This window comes from Trematomus bernacchii, unplaced genomic scaffold (genome assembly GCF_902827165.1).
Source record: "Trematomus bernacchii unplaced genomic scaffold, fTreBer1.1, whole genome shotgun sequence".
NCBI classification, from domain to species: Eukaryota; Metazoa; Chordata; class Actinopteri; order Perciformes; family Nototheniidae; genus Trematomus; species Trematomus bernacchii.
The window spans coordinates 273,252-293,063 of record NW_022987616.1 but is presented as its reverse complement, the minus strand read 5'-3'; the positions used below and the strand labels follow the sequence as shown (position 1 = coordinate 293,063).

At 41.5% G+C, this 19,812-nt stretch overlaps 1 protein-coding gene across 3 annotated transcripts in view; it reads right to left on the bottom strand.

The window, feature by feature from the left end:
- mpp7a (membrane protein, palmitoylated 7a (MAGUK p55 subfamily member 7)) overlaps positions 1-19,812 on the bottom strand; it is a 138,171-nt gene that overhangs the window by 94,519 nt on the left and 23,840 nt on the right. Inside the window, exons 2-3 of one of the 3 annotated variants that reach the window (XM_034132388.1) lie at positions 8,835-8,978; positions 1,392-1,560 (exon numbers count right to left, since the gene is read on the bottom strand). In XM_034132388.1, the coding sequence (XP_033988279.1) occupies positions 1,392-1,428 (37 nt within the window). In that variant the 5' untranslated portion in view covers positions 1,429-1,560; positions 8,835-8,978. Of the gene's footprint in view, positions 1-1,391; positions 1,561-8,048; positions 8,133-8,834; positions 8,979-19,812 lie in introns of those variants that run through there. The other 2 variants (XM_034132387.1, XM_034132386.1) reach the window with 2 other exon arrangements.

Genomic DNA, 19,812 nt, shown 5'->3' with positions numbered 1-19,812 from the left:
AGTGGGTCTCAAACGGTTTGGTCACGATTAATATAAACAATTATTTCCGAGGCACACGTTTATATGATCATTATAGCATCCCCACACTCGACGCCTTCAAAAGGGCCCTCAAGTCCCATCTGTTTGCCAAGGCTTTCGGCCCCTAATCGATCTGTTGTTTTGTCTGTCTGACTTTTGTTTTGTTATGTTTGTTTTTGCCCTATTACTGTAAAGCGACCTTGGGTCCCTTGAAAGGCGCTATATAAATGCAAGCTATTATTATTATTATTATTATTATAGTTATAAAAAAATAAGAGAATAAATGAAAAACAGGTATGAAATACTATATGACAGTAAAAAAATAATAAAGTTTAAAAGGAGAGTGATTTGTAAAATATCCATAAAGAAAAAGTAAATCTGTTTACAGTTCTGTTTCATATGGGTGTTGAGAGATGTATCCATAGATCTCTTCATTTTGCTCTCAAAGTGCACCAGATTGATGCTTTTAACTTCAATATTTAAAAAACAAATCTTCCCGGGGGAGCATGCCCCCGGACCCCCCTAGAGGATTTGAGGTCCACACACCACCTATAAAAATACCACTTTACCCCTGCTTACACCTATATGCCGTGAGCTGATTATCGAGCCTTCATTATAACTGTCGCGGGTACACTGTGTATTTGCGTGCGGATTGTTGCAGTAGAATATTCCACTGTAGCGACCGGTACATTAATGGGAAACCCTAAATGTTTGAGCACCCTCTATGAAACGTCAAGCTACCCCACAGCACCCCCAAAATAAATCTCTGGCGCCGCCACTGAGCCTGCAACCCCGTTTTGAAGAAATGTGCAGTGCAAAACAGACTCATTGCAGCCACTAATGCTGTGATAAGACACACTTTTTTGCCAAATATCAGCATTTTCTTTCTTTTCATTTTTTTGCACAGATTGCAAAGTGGCAAAGTATTATTATTATAATTGTTCTAGCAAAGGGATTGCACAATTGTATTATGTATTTATTTTTTTGACCACACAGACTTATGGAGCATTGTTTTATTATCACTGTTCTAGCAAAGTGATTTTTTTATTGTTTTGAAAGGAATGCTCACGTTCATTTTGATGTATTTTAATAAATGTTAACTTGGCCCATTACGTGACTATTTGTGTTGGGGGGGGGGGCCCGACTTTTTTTTTTCGCCTGACAGAAAAAGTTTGAGAACCACTGAACCAGATGACAATAAAGCCTTGAAAAAGATATATTGAGTTTAAGGCTGGCATCCCACTTGCTGCTATTGTTCACGTGTGTCTGTTTGTGCACTGATGATGGACGTAAAGAAGTAGTAAAATGCTTCTTTTACGAGTGCATTTCTGTGAAGAGATTCTTGTGTTTGGGATTGGACGTAGGGTCTGTACCTGGCTCGTGGCCGGCTCCGGTGGCCAGGGCAGGCATGGCTCCTGCCGGCTGCTTCCTGATTCCCCTCAGGCTGTGGAAAATGGCAGCGGGGCGTCAGAGTAGTGAGTTCCTCGGCAGCTCTCCCCAGGGACCAGCTGAATGTGAGGACAGGCTTTATGCCATGGAGCCCTGCAAGAGAACAAGATTTTAGAGCCTGCTTGTCAAATGGCAGAACGGCCGCATGCACGTGTGTGTCAGTGTCAGTCCGCTACTGTGTTCTGTGTTGTGGGATCTCATAGCCACCTGTAGCCATGGAAATGAATATCTACCATACTAGCAAAGATATGTTTCTGTGTGTAGGTGAGCCAGCGATTGAAAGTGAATGACTCACAGAGTGTGCATGTGTGTCTTCACAGTTGACTCTAGGTGTTTACAACCTGACACTTTTTTTTTTTTTCTAAGCTGCAGAACATCCTGCTTTGTACATGAGCCAACATCACCTCACCAGGAACGCATACACACGTACACTCAGGGACACACACATACATACATCCAGGTGCCCAACACTTGATTCAGCGTCCAGCGGAAACAAGAGAAACTTTATCCGCTGAGGGGAAAGGTAAGCAAGCGAATGCAACAGACCTGTGAAAAATCAAACAGGCGTGGAAAAGCATCGCTTCGTAAATAATAGCACTGAACTGGAAAGCCAGATAGAGCAGGGACAGGAAGAGAAGGGGTGTAGAACACACATAAAAAGCCTGTGGCTCATTGAAATCTCCACCTGCAGTGGATGATGCAGACACACGTAGTAGCATACAATAAACTCCTAAACCACAACAGGAGGAAACGGTTTAATATGTATTCATTAGGATAATGACCAGTGCAGAGCAGAGCAGTAGAATTAAGACGTGGTTACAACTTTTCTACACTAAGACGTTACTTGCTTTAGACCAGAAGTTCCCAACTGGTGGGTTGCGGTACAAAAGTAGGTTGTGGGACCGTTTAACTAATAAATAAACAAAAACAACTTTTGATTTGAAGTATTTCTGGAAAAATGTGTATTACTTTATGCAGAGCTTTGTTTGCAGGCTGCAAGTTATTATTATTGTTATAATTTTACTTTCAACTCTTTATTTCCCACATGGAAAGTGTATTAATGTATCTTATGTCTGTACTATGAACTCATGACTGAGGAGAAACTGGACACTGAGGCTGGAACAGTTGGGAACCACTGCTTTAGACCCCCTCCATATATCTGACTTTGCTTTAATTTAACTTTAAAGTTTGGTAAATGCCCGGTAAAAAGGTCAAATTATCAAGCAGAGCTCAAAAGGCCTCATTGTTATATATAAAAAAATAATAATAATTAACGACAAATCAAAGAAAAGTGCAGCATCAATTCAATGTTACAAACATTGGGAAGCCTTGCAATTTCACTTTTGGGCGCTTATTAAAACTTGACATAAGGCTTCACCCGAGAGACCTCAAAACAGGTTGAAAGCAACCGTAAAAGCAGGCCTCACAAGTAGGTAAGAACTTGCTATAAACGGGTCTTTGGGTATGCTTCATGCTTCAAAGTGACAGTGGCCTTGACTTGTTGACAGCTTTTGTATGCGCTGTCAGAGCAGGGTGGCAGAAAGCTGAAATCTGTACAAGTAATAGAGGGTCTCAGTGGACGCCCTTGGCCACACACCGTCCACCTTTCCCTGGCCTCAGCCACAGCCCATCTTATTGAACCTTTAACAGGTCCCCAGCTAATGTTTCCTAAACGTATTACAAGCTTTTTCAAAGGCCACTAAACCTCAACAAGTCCCTAAGTCAAGCGAAGTCCTGCCACCAGCATGAACGCTATCTGAAAAAAGGGGAACGGAAAACAATTAGGATCGAGCCTTTGGGTCTTTACAGCATGCGGCTTAATGACCCATTATATGTCAGCTCCCATGTGCGGTGGCCCAGTCAAGCTCAGTTTCCTAAACTGTAAAGCCTTGGGGTCCTGTTACTTGTTCACTTCACTGGAAGAAAATGCTCAAAATAAACACGACTGTGAGATAAGCGACATTCTGCATCTCCCATGATGATAAGTGTTGTAAAAACGGTCTCTTTGTGGACACTGAGTCACACCGTGCTAAGGCTGACTCAAAAACACTTGGCCACAGATAGGGATCGTCAAGACACCTGCAACTTTTCAGTTCATTGGGACCCCCCATTACTTGTTGTGGTGTCCGCCACACACACTTTTTGAAATATTGTGACTTCACTTCCATATCAGTGGGCCAAAATTGGACTGAAAATTCATTATATAATATATATGTGTATTTCGCAAAGAATCTCTCATTCAGCCCCCACAGTGAGAACTGTACAGGAGTGAGTATTTCCTGGCACCTTGCCCACGTGTGTGTACAAACACACACACACACACACACGCACACACACACACACACAGAGGTTAAGGCTCAAACCTGCCATGAAGTCAGCCCACGTAGAAAAATGCTACCACGCCTGTCTGACATTCTGTGATGTGAACTCACCTCAGGGCCCGAGAGACCCCAGGTGGAACCTTGTGGAAAAAGCATCTAGATAATACAATCCAGAAGATGCCTAATCGTGAGCAGGTAAGCAAGCCATCAGGAGCATATCAGAAAAATATATTTCTCGTCTGGATTGAGATGCACAAAGTATGGTGCATTCATCAAACAGCACTTGAAAAAGGGTCAGTTTTCCACCGAGAGAAGATATGGGATTGAAAACCCTGCAAGCATGTCGCGCCAGCACAATTCCGTAGGCCAGATTTGTGAGTCGTTTGCATATAGCTTTGCATGAGCATCACGTACAAGTGGAAAACCTGCTGAAATTGGAGTTCATCTCTTTGTATACTTCAATAAAATAGGTTAAGAGGACCAGCAGAGAAAGGGCAACGGCGCCTCGAGCAGTGACCACGAAATCTCTCCAGCAGGCCGGTTTGAAGAGGAGACTGAGCCTAACAGCCACCGCGCTCGTGCCAAGATAACTGACCCGTACTAAATCAGTTCAGTGTTTCACAGAGAGGGCCACAGCACGGTTTTGTCATAAGGCTTTGTGATTGGATTGACAGACTTGAGGAAAGACAAGGGACAGTAATACTCTTAAGGTATGCCGCGCTGTAATATCAGTCGTTCGCCTTTTGTTGCATCCAAAGGGGAATGACCACATATTCCCCAATCTGAGGAGGGATCCATCTTTCCATTTGAGGGAGCTCTGGGAGTGCCAGGAAGCATGTCGCAGAGCCCAGAACACCTGGGACTTTTTAAAAGGCCCAAAAGGATCATATAGACATACTTAAAGAAACATTCCCCACTGTCAGAATGCTCTTACCGTGTCGGTTGAGATCTCACAATATCAGATGGTCATGGGGGGAGTAAAGGGACACTTTACCATGTGGAGGAGAGATGGGATATGCTTAATTGCAATGAGATGTGCCTCCCTCTCAGTCTGACAACTTCAAATGGTTCTGCCACCATCTAGTGGGAACTTTCACTATTGCAGGGTATTTACCCAGAAACCCCAGCTGGGACGGAATCTGAGGCATCTCACACTTACAACGACCTGTATGTATAGATGTCGGCGTCTGTGCCTCTGCTTAGTCTTGTTCTGGGTGTGAAACCTGAGGTCAAATCAGTGTTTAAAGAGAAAATAGCCCAGGGTGATGGATGGATAGGTGGAAGGATGGAAACAGGGAGGTGTAGAAGAATGTTATTCTTCCTCTCTTTTCAAAAACAAGCCTGTCTGTCCAGCTAGGGGGGAACATGGGTGGAGTCGTCTGACTCTCAGCTGGATGTTGATGAAGTTCGTGACAGGAATAACAGAGTCGGGAGGTGAATGACCGACAGTGAAAAACACGGGAAGACTTGTCATTTAACAATTTGAATCCATGCTTTGAGGTTAGAACTGTAGATCAGTTTAATTATGAAGCTTCTTCCCTTCCTCGTCGAGGTGGACTGAACTGTGGAAAGATCACTGTTCAAAGCACATTGCCCAACGACGACAAGATCCTCAGGAAAACATGTCATGCTCCGAAGCGTTCACAGGCTGGAAATGATTCTGCGTTCATGTCAGCTCTGCTATTCAGCACCATGAAACCTTCTCCTGCGGTGCTGGGTTCTTCCGTCCTGGATTGTCCAACATTAAGTGACAGGAACGCCAGCTACTGGCCGAGGTTTTTACTGGGCCACCATGTATGACACCGATCCTCTTCAACGCATGAAAGACGGCCACCAAAAGCCAAACCTGTCACATCTTCTCTGGTTACAGTCTGAAGGACCAATTTGCTCCAAAGCGACCCACCAGCTTCAATGTCTGCTGATTCGCTCCAATCTGAAGAGTTTATTTAGACTGGTGCTTGGTAGGAGAGAAGATCTATTTGGCAGTCTGAGTGACACCTGCTCAGGTTACCAATTCTGTACGGTCTGTTGCAACATCGTGAGGCTTTGTTTCTGCACTTAACTTACACTATTGTAAAATTAAGGCAATCCGGTTTTATTGTCCGATGTGTCCTGCTGCTTTTATCTTATGGGTCTCTTATACTGAACTGTTTTAGGAAGTAACTTTGTTACTAATTAAGTGAACAAATTAATGTAAAGTTTAAGGCATACATAAAATAACTTTGCCTGAATTAATTTTGAGGAGTATCTGATCAAAGCAAAACATTTTACATTATTAGACATGACAGCTTTTGTTAATAGGTAGAATTCAATAAAACGCAGTCTGTGCCAAAAAAATTGATTGATTGGACACCCAGCCTGTCGTCCCTGGAAAAATGTATCATCAAAAACAGGTTTAGAGAAAAGAAAACGAAATCACTAAAAAAAGCTAAAACTATTTCCTAGATCATTTTTTCCTGAGGAGACTGCCTATTACTTCATCTTGCTGCACCATGCCAGCATCCAAGGCTGAAATATTGTTTAGTAAATAAATGCACACTGTGTATTGACCAGCTGCATGTGGAAGGGAACACTATCTTGTTATTGCATGTTCTTGTGTACTCACATACAGGTCAGTAGTGCCCGCAAAAAGCACACAGAGCAGTTCACAAAACAGGTTATTAAATAATACAATTTGACTGAAGACACAAAAGTGGGACGCTCTTGAATGGGTTTTTCAGAGATGTTCCTTTTATGGAAAACTATGTTCTTTTACTTTAAGCCCCGTTGTTGAGCTTCAGCTTCGGGGTATTAGTGTGGGGGGAGTTGTGAAGACAGATTGGATGTAAGATCAATTTGTATTTCAGCTACTCTACATCATATTGGCTTTTATGAACCACAAAGTGCAAAGTCAGACAGACAGAAGTAGATAGAGTTACAGCCACATGCACACTGACACTACCTTACATGACACAATCGTAAGGGTATAATTGCAGTGTATCCAAATGTGGTATAGGCGAACATTCATTTACACACGGGCACATGGTGGAACTACATTTCAATGGGCTGTGCGTAATTGCAGCGCATTAAACCATGGTGGAGGGGAATGTTCATCCACATGACATTTTGAAAACTGAAAAAAGAAATCTCTCTGATGCAAGCGTTGCAAATGCAGCCTTTTCTGTTTCTTCTGTGGAAAAACACATTGTTGAATAATGTCTTTCTCCTGCCTCGGCGCAGCGCTGCCAAAATGTCCCCATGTCGATTCCTATTAAGAGTGAGCCGCGTGACGCTGGCGGGACAGGGTTGTGTTTTCAGGCGTGTGCCACAGGACTTCTCGTTAATAGCCGTTAGCTTTACGAGGGATTGGGGCTGCCTAAATTAAGACTCAGCGGTACCTGGCACAGCTGATGTTCCAGGAATGACTGACTGCTGTGGGGTAGCAGTAATAACATTGAGCAATAAGGAGGAATACAACTAAAAAAGCATATGGAAACAGATTAGGGGAGCAAATGTGGAATATCAATGAACGCCATTAAGCCATGACAGAAGAAAAGTACATATCAACAGAAATGGCTTCATCCGATGTGATGGGTTGACAGTGAAATGGGAAAAGTGAGCGCTCTTCTCTTGGTCGCAGGTGGGATTTTTTGACAGCTCAGAATCTGCCACGTGTTAGTCATAAGGGTCCAGTTTTTCCACATAAAATACATCTGCTTACGTGTATTTACATGTGTGTTGTAAGCACTTATACACACAGATATAAATCTTTTGTTTAGGTCAACCTGACTTTCCAGAGTCATGATGTCATTCTCCCCTTTCAGCCACCTCAACACTCAACTGGCTGGATTTCATTGTGCTTGAAAAAAAAAAGAGAGACCCATGTAATTTACAAGAGAAATGGAAAGATGTTTTAGGAACTCGGGGCTCACTGATGTGGAAGATTATGAGTCAGGGCACTCCAAGAAAATCAAATGTGACAGACTGTAAGTCTCCAGTTGACATTAATGGCAGAATACTACAATGAATGTCTGGTGGATGTGTCAAACGAGTCTTATCTCACAATTACATAACAAGACATGTATAAAGTTACTGAAAGCTAAAGCAACATACAATAACAAATCAAGTTTTAAAGTCTCTTTCACCTAACAATATTACTGTGACCACAGTAACACCTATTCACAAATATGTTATAGACATATGAAACAAATTAAGGCGATTTACTAACGCACGTCATAATGATACTCAGGAAAAAGAAACAAAAGCTGTGAAGGGACTTACCAAAACACACAGAAACGTAGCTTCACACGCTGCAGTTGGCACGGCCTCTACACTATTTTACAGTGCACACAAACTACATCCTCCCATACAGGAAGAGACCCGCCCACCAGGTGTTTCAGCTCACCTGAACAGACCTGTAACTCAAGTTTTTTTTTCTGCCTAATGGCTCACTGCGCTCCGCCCTTCATTTATTTTTTTAACCTCACATCTCAATTCAATTGTAAACAGAGAGAGTTAACTAATGTCACCTGGGAAGAAAACCATTTGCATGACTATTCGGGTAACGCATACTATACGGTCTAAAAGTAAATTCAGCTGTATATGTTATTCTAAATGTGAAATATAAAATATTTGGAGTGAAGAATTCAAAAGTGCTTCTATACAACTCAAATGTTTTTACTGCATTGGGCTTTGAAGCTTTTGGGACCATACCATAACAAACTGATCAAACATAATGCAAAACATTTCAATATTCCACAACCTATGTCACAAAAAGTCAATAAACAGTCAAAACTTTGGTACAATTAGGACAATTAATTCATATTATAATACATTATTTGATGTGTTGAAAGGAACAGCCGGCTATCCTTTTACTCACTGTTCCTAGTTTCCCTGCAGTGACAACAAATGACCACTAGATGGAGCTCTAAGCTCTCTAAATATCTCCAGTCTACTCATTTTGTCCCAAAAACTATTAATGAAAGTATCTTGGTTTCTTTTGTGTGTGTGTGTATATATGTCCACAACTGTGTGCGTATGTGTGTGTGTGTTTGTCGCTGCCCTCACCATGACCTCAGATGTGCCTCAGGGTGCCAGTAAAGATGGGCTCCAGTAATCTCATCCACTGCCTGCCAGGGGCCCGTTATTACTAAAACCAAGGCAGGCTGCCACACTCACACAAAAGCCTGTTTTGTTCGGCACAAAGGATATCTATAAAAGAAATAAATCAAAATATATTCTGAGAAATTAAACATTTTTGCTAGCTCTTTCCAATAGGGATACTTTTTACTTGCACACCTGGTGAAGTCCTCGTTCACGAGCCATCGTTAGTTTTATTGGCAACACCTGGAGTCTAATTGTCCTACTCAAAAACAACACTTTTAGAGCTTTAAACATTTACCTCCAAACTGTAATACAAAAGCTTAAAGAGAAGATCAAACTATTGAAATCACTGTTTCAAATATTTCTGATCAAATACATCAATATCAATATTGCGACATTTTGCAGGGTTGACTTTTGGTGGATTCAAAAAATATTTACACAATGAAATGTTTACTTAATAATCATTAGTCATGTGGCAATAATGTCTAAGTGGGTAAATGGAAATAGTAGAACAGCTAGAACAGTACGATAGGTCTGTATGCTTCATTACAATATCCAAAATGTAAGACGAAATGTAGTATTATATCACGATATTGATGTAGTATTGATTTATTGCTCAGCCCTACTTGCCCAGATAAGACATACACAACAAAGATGTTACCAATGCCACATTTAATCTATTATTTTACTCAAAACAGAGGTTCATCGTTTTAAGACGTAACCTTTGGATCAGAGAACCTGATCAGTTTATTAAACGATTACTCATAATAAATACTCATTAGTTGCAAAACTACATTGTAGTCTCAACTACTTCCTTGTCTTAACACCTCTTTGTCCTCCTCCCATCTCTGCCCTCTGGTTCCCATGCACACACAGCCGCTCTTTGTCTCTTCCTGACCCATTAACAGTGAGAGGAGACCACAGTCACTATCAGTCGCCACTCACACATTCCTCACCGTCTCTCTCACACACACCCGCACACATACACAGCATGTAGGGTCGCCATTGAAGTAATTTGTTAATGACCAATTCAATTAATCCTGGACCTGAAATGTCAACATTAATTTTCCTATAAACTCAACAGAAGGACAGAAAGACATGATGTGTGTATCGAGTAGAACCCACTTTGCTTAATCAAATAACATCATTTATTTGAGTGCTTTACTTAAGCCCTGTAGAATTGTACTTATTTATAGGGAGGGAGAGACGTTAATCCTCTAAACATACAGAGTGTATATGTAACTCCACTTTCCACTGACATTAATTAGTTGATGACGGATTTTCAGATGAGTGATTTGAGCTGTAAATAGCAATGCACCTGCAGTGAGAGGCACGCAGAGAGAGCAGCAGGTAGCCATAAGCTTCACTAATCCAGAAGTCCTTTTTAAATGTGTTGCCGGGTAACCTACTATCGCACCAGGAGCGAAGGGAGAGAGACGCGTAGAAACAGAAAGAGACAGCTGGTTTCACAGACAGACAGACAGACAGACAGATGGGATAAAAGAAAGCAGTGATGCTACAGAATAGAGTCATATTTATGATTCTCTTACACGTTAACACGCACGCCTTCTGTGGGTGTTTACAGGACATGTTAACAGAGCTGCAGCGGGAAGTGGAAGTGAGCCCATTAACAGGTGCATTATTGATGGACACGGTCAAAAGGGAAGAGAGGAACGAAAAAGTAGGAAAAGATGAAACAAAAGCAGCGTAAAAAGGTACAGATGAGTGTCACTAGATACAAATAGATAAAGGAGTGAAAGAGGCAAAAAGAGGTGTAGAAAATCACTCACTCCCATTAGTCTGCATACCCAACACACTTTAGGAAAAATAACACATTTTAATATTCACTCATCACTGCTGCTAAAAATAATCCTTCTTACTATCAACAAGCGTCTGTGTAAAATAGTTCCAGGCCAACTTCTGATACAAGGCAGCCGCACCAAGCAAGCCTGAGTAGAATTGGGTATCATATCAGGTATAAGCTTGCTGCAGAAATAGCTGCATGTTGCTCGGTAAGTTACAAGGAATAGTGGAAATGCGAAAGATATGCTTGCGGTCATTTAGACTGAGTGTTGCTATTTGTTTTTGGTAAAACAACCGCTCAGTACATATGCAAGTAGGGACAATTTAGAAAACACATAGATTCTGCAGCCATGCTAGCACTGGATGCTAATGTACACGTGACTATTTCGAGTATTTTAAGTATATGGTAATAAACAATAGTATCGGACCAATTCTGATGAACGTTTTTTCAATTCATTCAAGGGAACACAAGTGTTGTACTAGTTCAATGTTAATCATTAGTCACCGTCGCTAGCCTTGCAAACACAATGTTTATTTATGTTACATCATAAAACCGATATCAGATTTATTTGAACTCTCAAGTGTCTGTTTTAGAAATGTAGTATTGGTCTGGCAATACAGGACCAAAGAGTTCAACTTAAATAATACATCTTTAACCAAACTTTTTTTTAAATTGATGAAAGGTCAAATAAATGATGAGAAAAAGACACTCAAGATTCAGACCACATAATCAACTCCTACTTTAGCCATTTGTGACAATTACTGCACAGTTCTTGCTACATACAACGTGACTGTTTCCAAGAAAGTTCAAAATGCCGCCCTTGTCCTTAATTCTCCGCAGTGTAAACCAGCCGGACTCTGGTCGGGGCTGAACAGGGAGAGGGAGAGTTTGTTGGGTGCTCAGATGGCAGAGCTAGAACTCCAGGAGAGCCGGAGAGTAGGTGAAGAGGGCCAAAGTCTGATAAGGTTACACCAATGGAGACCCAAATATACATGCTATCACGCTCAGGAGATGGAAACATAAACACCTAAGTGATAGTTTGAGACATGGTATGGTAACAGAGCACCTCATCTACTCAAGGAGTCATTCTGAGGTCTAAATTCAATCATGAACATTCTGAGGTCTAAATTAAATCATGAACAGAGTCAAATCCCAGGGTCCAGTTCCAGAAAAAGCCAGTGCATACATCAGCAACCCAATGAGCAATGAGGACATACATCTGTATCAGTTACTAGATAGCAAAACTAAAGTCCAACTGTAGAGCAAACCAAAAAATAGAGTGTGTATTTTTTTCAGTTTTTTAACCTGAGAGTCCTATGATGCCAAAAATATCATGAACTATATCCAGGCTTAAAGTGTAATGGGATTATTTCCCATTTGGGGCTGCTTTAATAGCTACAGTATATTTAGTCAGTTCTAATTTTTCCATGCTACAGTGGCCATATTCTGTCTTGTTACAAATATGTTTGTATGTGTGTAAGTAAACATCTAAAAAAGAAAGGGGCTCTATTACGCTATTCTGGGTTTTCCCTTTTCCTGTGATGTGATATATAGGTTTGTGTGCATGTAAATGGTCTGCAAAGGCTAACATTTCACACACACAGGTGTCTGCACAGCATTGAGGCTTTCTTTTGTCCTTTCATTATTTTTGATCTTGACAGAACATTCTAGAGAGGCAAAATAAGACGCAAACCATCCTTCTGCTGTGGCACGGAAACATCACTTGTAGCGACCGATAATCCTTGTGCTAAGCTGCTTATGATAGAAAACAAACAATTACTAGATGGCACCCATCTGGTGTTATGGCATCATTTTAACCGGACTACAGAAGGATGAATAGACTACCTGATTTGAGATTATGTCCATGAAAACAGACATTGGAGAAGAAGGTTGTAATCATGTAGCCACATTTTTGGTGTTACTGTCAAAAGTGGCTTCTCTCACAAACAAACACGGAAAAAAAACTCCTCAAAAATAGGATAAAATGTGTTTTTAACCACATCATGACAGACACTTTTTTACCATATCATCCAGTAATTAAATCCACAGACTATTGTCTCTATTGGGCTGCCATGCCAACCACTGCAGCCAAATCTTCCGGGGCACAGTCATGCCCTCTGCCTCCTTCCCCCTGCCCAGGACACAAACACAAGTGTAAATCAGCCGGGGGTGACATCTCTCCCATCCGCAGTGTTTCTCACTCTGACAGGAAAATTCCAAACCACTGAGCATCTTAAATGCTGCCCTGTGCTCCATCAGCCTCCCTCACCCTCCCACACAGGGGCCTAAGACAGTAAGGGCCTCTTAAAACGCAGATATGAAAGGGGCAGGTTTAAATTATATCTGTGCTTGTGAATGAGGGAATGAAAACAGGAAGAAAGCTTTGTTGAATACTAAACGTTGGCCGTGGAGAGATTCCATTAAGTACAAATCAGGCCAAGAGTTGCCTGGGCATCAGCGTCCTGGGTGGAAAAAGATACACTGGAACAGATACTTTGTTTGGAAAAGACACAACATGTAAACTTTCATTCTGATATTTTTACAAGAGAAGTCTTGGCTTTTGAAAGTCAAGGTTACCAATTTCCCACAGAACTTGCTTTTCTATTCTCAGTCGGATAATAAGATAAGATAAGATAAGATAAGATAGTACTTTATTGATCCCAAATTGGGAAATTGTTTTTGTTACAGCAGCATAATAGACAAGGCATTTTACAATAAATGCCATAAACAATACAATGTGTAAAAACTATATTAGGTTATTTTGCAGGAGTTCATGTGGAAGTTAAACCCAACCTTTGATCATTTCCATAATTTCCCAATACTTCACAAAAAGGCATTGAGGTTGGGAGTCTCAGTCAATCTGCAGTGTGTACGGTTTACTTAGTATTAGTGCTGTGGCTCTAAAGGTCATCGATATAAGAGGCAAGGTCAGAGCGTGTGTGGCGTAGTGGGTTGTCCGTAGGTGTTTGGATCAGGGGGTAACAGGTTCAAACCCCACTGCAGTCACAGCATGTCGTTGTGTCCCTGGGCAAGACACTTCACCCCAAATTGCTCCTGTGGGGATTGTCCACAGTATTGAGTATGTAAGTCGCTTTGGATAAAAGCATCTAACAAGTAACATGTAACTAGAGCAGCATTTAAAAACAGCAACATCCCTTCAGTGATCATCAGTAGATCTGGTCAGGGTGGGGGTGGGGGAGGGGGAATCTCCTTGATTCTTTTACATTGATTTTAACTGTTTATTAATTATACGTACCATTGAACAACAGCAAATTATAAATCACAGTTGTGACCTTTAAAGGAACAGAGAGCCAGAAATAGAAGAAGCCATTGTAACTTGAACTATCATAAAACAATATTGTTGGTATTCCAACATAGTAAATTGGAAAAAAAAAAGGGATAAAATAAAACAGTGGAGAGATGCATGAGATGAGAACGTTTCATTAACATCTCTTTTTAGAAGAGAATTGTGGGAAATGGACTTCTTCATCTGCCTGTACATCGTTCTCCATTTAACCAGTGCATGTAGAAAGGGTCAAGAACTTAAAGGGCCCATGTCATGGCTATTTCTACTGATCATATTTCCATTGTTGAGGTCTACTAGAATAGATTTAAATTGTGCAATTTTCCAAAATCACATTGGTTTCTCATACAGCATCTCTGTATAGTATGTGTATTCACCAGGTATTCACTCTGTCCTAAACGGCTTGTTGGAGCTCCTGCCCCCCCCTCCCTGTGAGCCCAGTGTGCTCTGATTGGTCGGGACGTTGCGAGGCTCGTTGCTGTGAGGAGCGGACAGATTTCCGGGTCGGCGATACAGCGAGAACAAGCGAAACTCATCCTGAGCACACATAAACACCCACAGCCGAAGTAAAAACAATAAGTGTGGCTTGATATTGAGTAAGAAAAAGGTTTATAACGCTGTGAGAATGGGTCTGCGGAGAGCATTTCTCCGCGATCCCAACTCGTCTATTACCAGCGTTCAGGGACTCTCTGTTAGTTAGCCAAGGGATCCTGGTGTGTGAGGTGCACCGCGGTTTGGTCCATTTGGGCCAATCCAGTCATTTGTTGTTGATTTGGGTGTTCACACGTCACAGAACCCAGGAAGCAAACAATGGAAAATGAGAAATCTCCAACGAGGCGTTTTGGGGCAGCATAGACAGGTCTTTTCTGTAGGGATGTCCCGATCCGATCACGTGATCGGGGATCGGAGCCGATCACGTGACTTTCACGTGATCGGGGATCGGGAGAAAAAAATCGGGGATCGGAATTCTTTTTTTTTTTTTTTTTTTTTTTTTTATAAAATATTTTTATACATTTTATTTAATGTTACAAAACAAAAATGACCATGTTCACGTCTTAAAGTCATCCTGAGGCCTTAGTTTTGGGTTAAAATTACACAACATCATGTATGTGTTGCTTCTTTTGGGCTTGTTTTCATAGACCTGGTTGCTTATTTCTCTCAAATCTGGCAACAGAGTGGGCGCAGTGTCTAATAGTAGCAGTAAGCTAACAAGAGGCTACGTTCAGCTGGTGACTCGGGAGTCGGGACAGAGAAAATGTCAGGAGTTTGGAAGTATTATAAAATTGAAAGCGAAGGCAGTGTAACAGCCAGATGCAATGTTTGCAAGGCGGAGGTTCCGCGTGGTGGAAAGAACAGAGCTACGTTCAACATGACCAATCTAATACAAACACCACCAACAACAACACGACGAGTACACAGCGGCCACTCAGGTAACGGCACTGAAACAACCAACACTTTCAGAGACTTTTAAAAGGAAAGAGAAACTACCCCAGAACAGTGAAAAGGCCAAAAAAATAACAACCAAGATAGCTGAATTCATCGCGTTGGATGACCAGCCGTTATCTGTTACCTTTTTTTTCCTCTTAATGCATTGCATAAAGATCGGATCGGGAAAAATCGGTATCGGCAGATTGTCAAAATCAAATGATCGGAATCGGATCGGGAGCAAAAAAAGGTGATCGGGACATCCCTACTTTTCTGTGTTAGAGTTGTACTCGCTACAGGGTGTACTTTTAGGGTTTTTGACTCTGCAGACCGTTTACATGCATAAAAACCTTCATAACACACAAGGGGACGGGTAATAACCGGAAAAGCATGACATGGGCCCTTTAACTTAAAAAGAAAAAAACACATTGCGTGAGAGAGCTAGAGCTGCTCCTATCTTGCAATGTCAATTTAGGTCTTCTATTCCCTATGCGATACCGGCATGAAAACAGAATGACCTGTTATTGCACATATGCAATATTGTTTATGTTGTGTTTTGTGTATTGCAAGTCCTTAAATAACCCTTAAACAAGTGTTTGTACACACAGACAAGGGTTAAGAGTCCTAGCATCTCCTGTCAACAAACACCACTCTCTTTTTTGCGTTGCCCCCAGCACATGAAGCCTCTAGCAACCTTTTCTTCACTTGTCCATTCCCCACTATGTGGACATATGATCCCCATGAGAGTAATGAAGAAAGTCCTCGAGGTGACCCAGACCTGACCCTGACCCAGGGGCCTGCAGGACTCAGACAGACAGGAAGACAGATGGGCTGCAGCAACCAGCAGCTGAGCCCCACTCTACTCCTAATAACCAAGGGAAGCTCAAGTGTACGTTAAAGCAACTTACACAAATCTGCATAATAAGCAGAATCACATGGCAGATAAAATGAAGAAAGCTGGAGAAGTATTACATAATTTCTTACAGGAATGGGTCAAGAACGGGGTGCACATTTTGACTTGTAGTTAAGTAATAAAGTGAAATAATAGGCAATTTAACGTGTTATAGAACCGTGTGAGTAAATGTTTTTTATAGCGATGTGAAACTTTAACAAGCTGTTGTATAAACCTAACCTGAAAGTGCATCAGATGTGTTAGCAGACTACACTAACATGAGTCACGCACTACATTTGAGTCCATTAATTTTCCCAACTTCTATAGCCGCTTTCACACCAAGTACTTTGCCGTACTTAGTGCCGGCACTTAGTGCCCCGGCACTTAGTACCCCAGGGCACTAAGTACCCCAGGGCACTGAGTACCAATCACTTTTCCCTGAGGGAAGATTACACAAATGAGCCGCTGACGTCACTTCGTCTTCTTCTGCTTTGGGTTTACTGGCAGGCCGCAAACAACTTCACGGCGTATACTGCCACCCGAAGTCCCCGGCCGGAAGTCCCCGGAGTTGGGGACTGGCTTCAGTAGAAGCTGCTGGGACTCCCAGCAGCTTCTACTGAAGCCTTCCGAGTAAATCGCCAGAACACCGACACCTCCTCATCACTCCACCACTCCCATATTTTTTTTTGTGTTGCCATAAGTTATTCTCTCTCCGTTGGTGCGCGGGGCTAATGCTAATGCTAATAATGCTAATGCCAGCAAATACAATGGCGGCTTCAAAAAACTTTTCAGAGTTTTACGGGGCGTGGTTTGCAATTCGCCCAGCCAATAGAAATTGGTACTTTTTTGGTACTTTTTTGGTACCACCTCTCTAGCAGGCACTAAAAATGGGGGTAAAAGTTCCCGGCACTAAGTACTCTTTTTGGTGTGAACGCGACATAAGTGGTACTAACGGAACTAAACGGGAAAAGTACTCTGGTATGAACGCGCCTATTGATTCAAACAATTATGTAACACACTGCACAGCATGACTTCTGTAAAACACAGAAAAGACAACAATGATGCAAATCCTTTTAGACGTTTACATGAGATTTAATATGAGGACTGTTGGCATGGAGACTACTAGGTTAGCGAGCGCCGCTAATCATTCGAGCTTTGCAGGCTAAGCTCTGCTGCGTGTATTATTGTTCTTGGGGCATTACATCATCATGAAACTCTTCACTGATCTACAGTGACACACGAGAGGGTCTGTAGAGTGTGTGTGCACGCGTGTCAAACAACATCATTATACATTTATAATGACAGCGTATGAAGAGAGCTTGCTTGTAAATATTAGCAGAGAGATTCAGAGCATCAGAGAGAAGAAAGAGTAGTGTAAGTGCTAGCATACTCTGTGAGATGTTCAGAATACTTACTCTACAACTTCAGTAGGACCGGACGCCCCCTCACATTCCATCCCTCAACATGAAGTGGCAGCATTGTTTACATTCCTCTAAATGCAAATTAAAGACATGTACTACAGGAATGCAATATGTTTTAGCCTTTGTTTGTTTTTCGTGTGCAGCCCATATCGGAAAGATTGAAGTCTGCAGTTTTAAAAAAGAGTTGATGCTGACTTTTTTATTTATTTCTGCTTGCTAGAGAACCACCAAATATTTTGCCTTTGCATTCTTGCTCTAAAAACACAGGGTAAGCAGGGTGTTAGCTAACAGCCATTTAACCTTTATGTGGAAAGAAGTAAAGGCTAATATTTCTTTAGATATAATAGTTTGCCTAGGGCTATGTTCAAATTGAGCTAACGTTAGCTTAAAAATTACCACATCAGACGTCTTGCCTCTAAATTTGTCCAATCGTTTGTTGTGAAAAAACATAATCAACATTGGGCGCCATTGGCACGAAGCAAAAGCAGTGCACAAAGCACTTCACCCTTATTGAAAGCAATAACAAAAAGCCGCCCCAGAATTCGAAAAAGTACTCCATCTTAATATGTCGCAAACAAACTACAACTTTGCAACCCTGTGTTATGAAATGACAAATGAACCTTGAACATTTTCGTGCTTTTTTACCTACACAATGGCTCTTGGGGTTGTTATATATCAAAATATAAGGTGAGACCCAATACTGTACATTCAAATGTTACTATATACTGCAATGGTATGGGCTGAAATGGATTGCGTGGTATGCTTCGTATCCTCGATAATGAACTATTTTCTCTATTCAAGTGAAATATTTTGCTTTTCATCATTATGACAAATTGCATTGTAACTTGTAGCTTACTCATCTTTTTCAGCAGACTGTTTGTCAACAAACAAGTCAGTAATGAGGCGACAGTAACTCTGTTCACGCTGAGTGCCTGATTCCCATCCAGATGGAGAAAGCGAGATCATGATATGATGTCTGGGCAGCTTTGCTGGTAGCAGATGCTGCACTAAATCTGCTCCTTAGGGTACAACAGTACGACCATCAGCCAAAATGCTATTGTCAGCATAGCACCGGAGCAGAAGCAGAAACATGGACCACCGTAATGCAGATCGGAAATGCTTGCATGAAAGAGTACTGATAATCCTTTTCAGAATCAGAATCAGAATCAGAAACAGGTTTATTGCCAGGTAGGTTCACACATATACGAGGAATTTGGCTTGATGTCATGGTGCATACATAAAATATAAAACAAGAAATCTAATATAAAACAAAAAATCTTTAAGGACACCGTAATAAAATATAGTTAAATAGCAATAAAATAAAGTAAAAAAATAAAATTCCATTTACATGGAAATAGAATGCTATGAATGAATTATAGGATATAAAATATGAAATATGAAACAAGAAATATGTGCAGTAAGCAGTATGAACATTGTGTGCATTAATGTAATGCATATAGAGACTACGTTGTGGCTGAGGTAAGTGTCAGTGGGGGGGCCGGGCCTTGTTTAACAGGTTTTTTTTCAGCTGATTGTCAACATTTTATTATCCCCGAGAGGTTGGACATGGACACAAACACCAACGCCTGTGAGCAGATGGGATGGATCTACAGAATCAATCCTGACAACTCTGTGTCATAATATATACAGACCGAGCGCATGACCTTGAAGACTTGAAATTACAAGAAAGCGACTCAGCATTTTCCACCACAGAGCAGAGTTACACATAAACGGGCTGTCGAGAATTGAAGTGTCATCATAGCCTGCTCCTGGCAGCAGCCATAATGGAGTGTCAGCGATCAGCACCTCCCAAATTACCGACACACAGGTCACTCTGCAGCCTAATACTGTGTGTGTGTGTGATTACATGGGAGTGCCAAGCCTTCTCTTATAGCCCACCCTGATAGAGACCCTCACTGCAGCCTTTACAAAGTCATTACACACTGTGATTATCCCTGTGATTAGATGAGCATTGTACTCAGGAACGCAAACACATGTTCTGTATGCTAACTGCAACTCAATCCCAGGCTAAATCTGTTGGGATGCTTCGGTTACTTGTTTTTAGGGCTTGGCTATAGCAGTATTATATCAATACA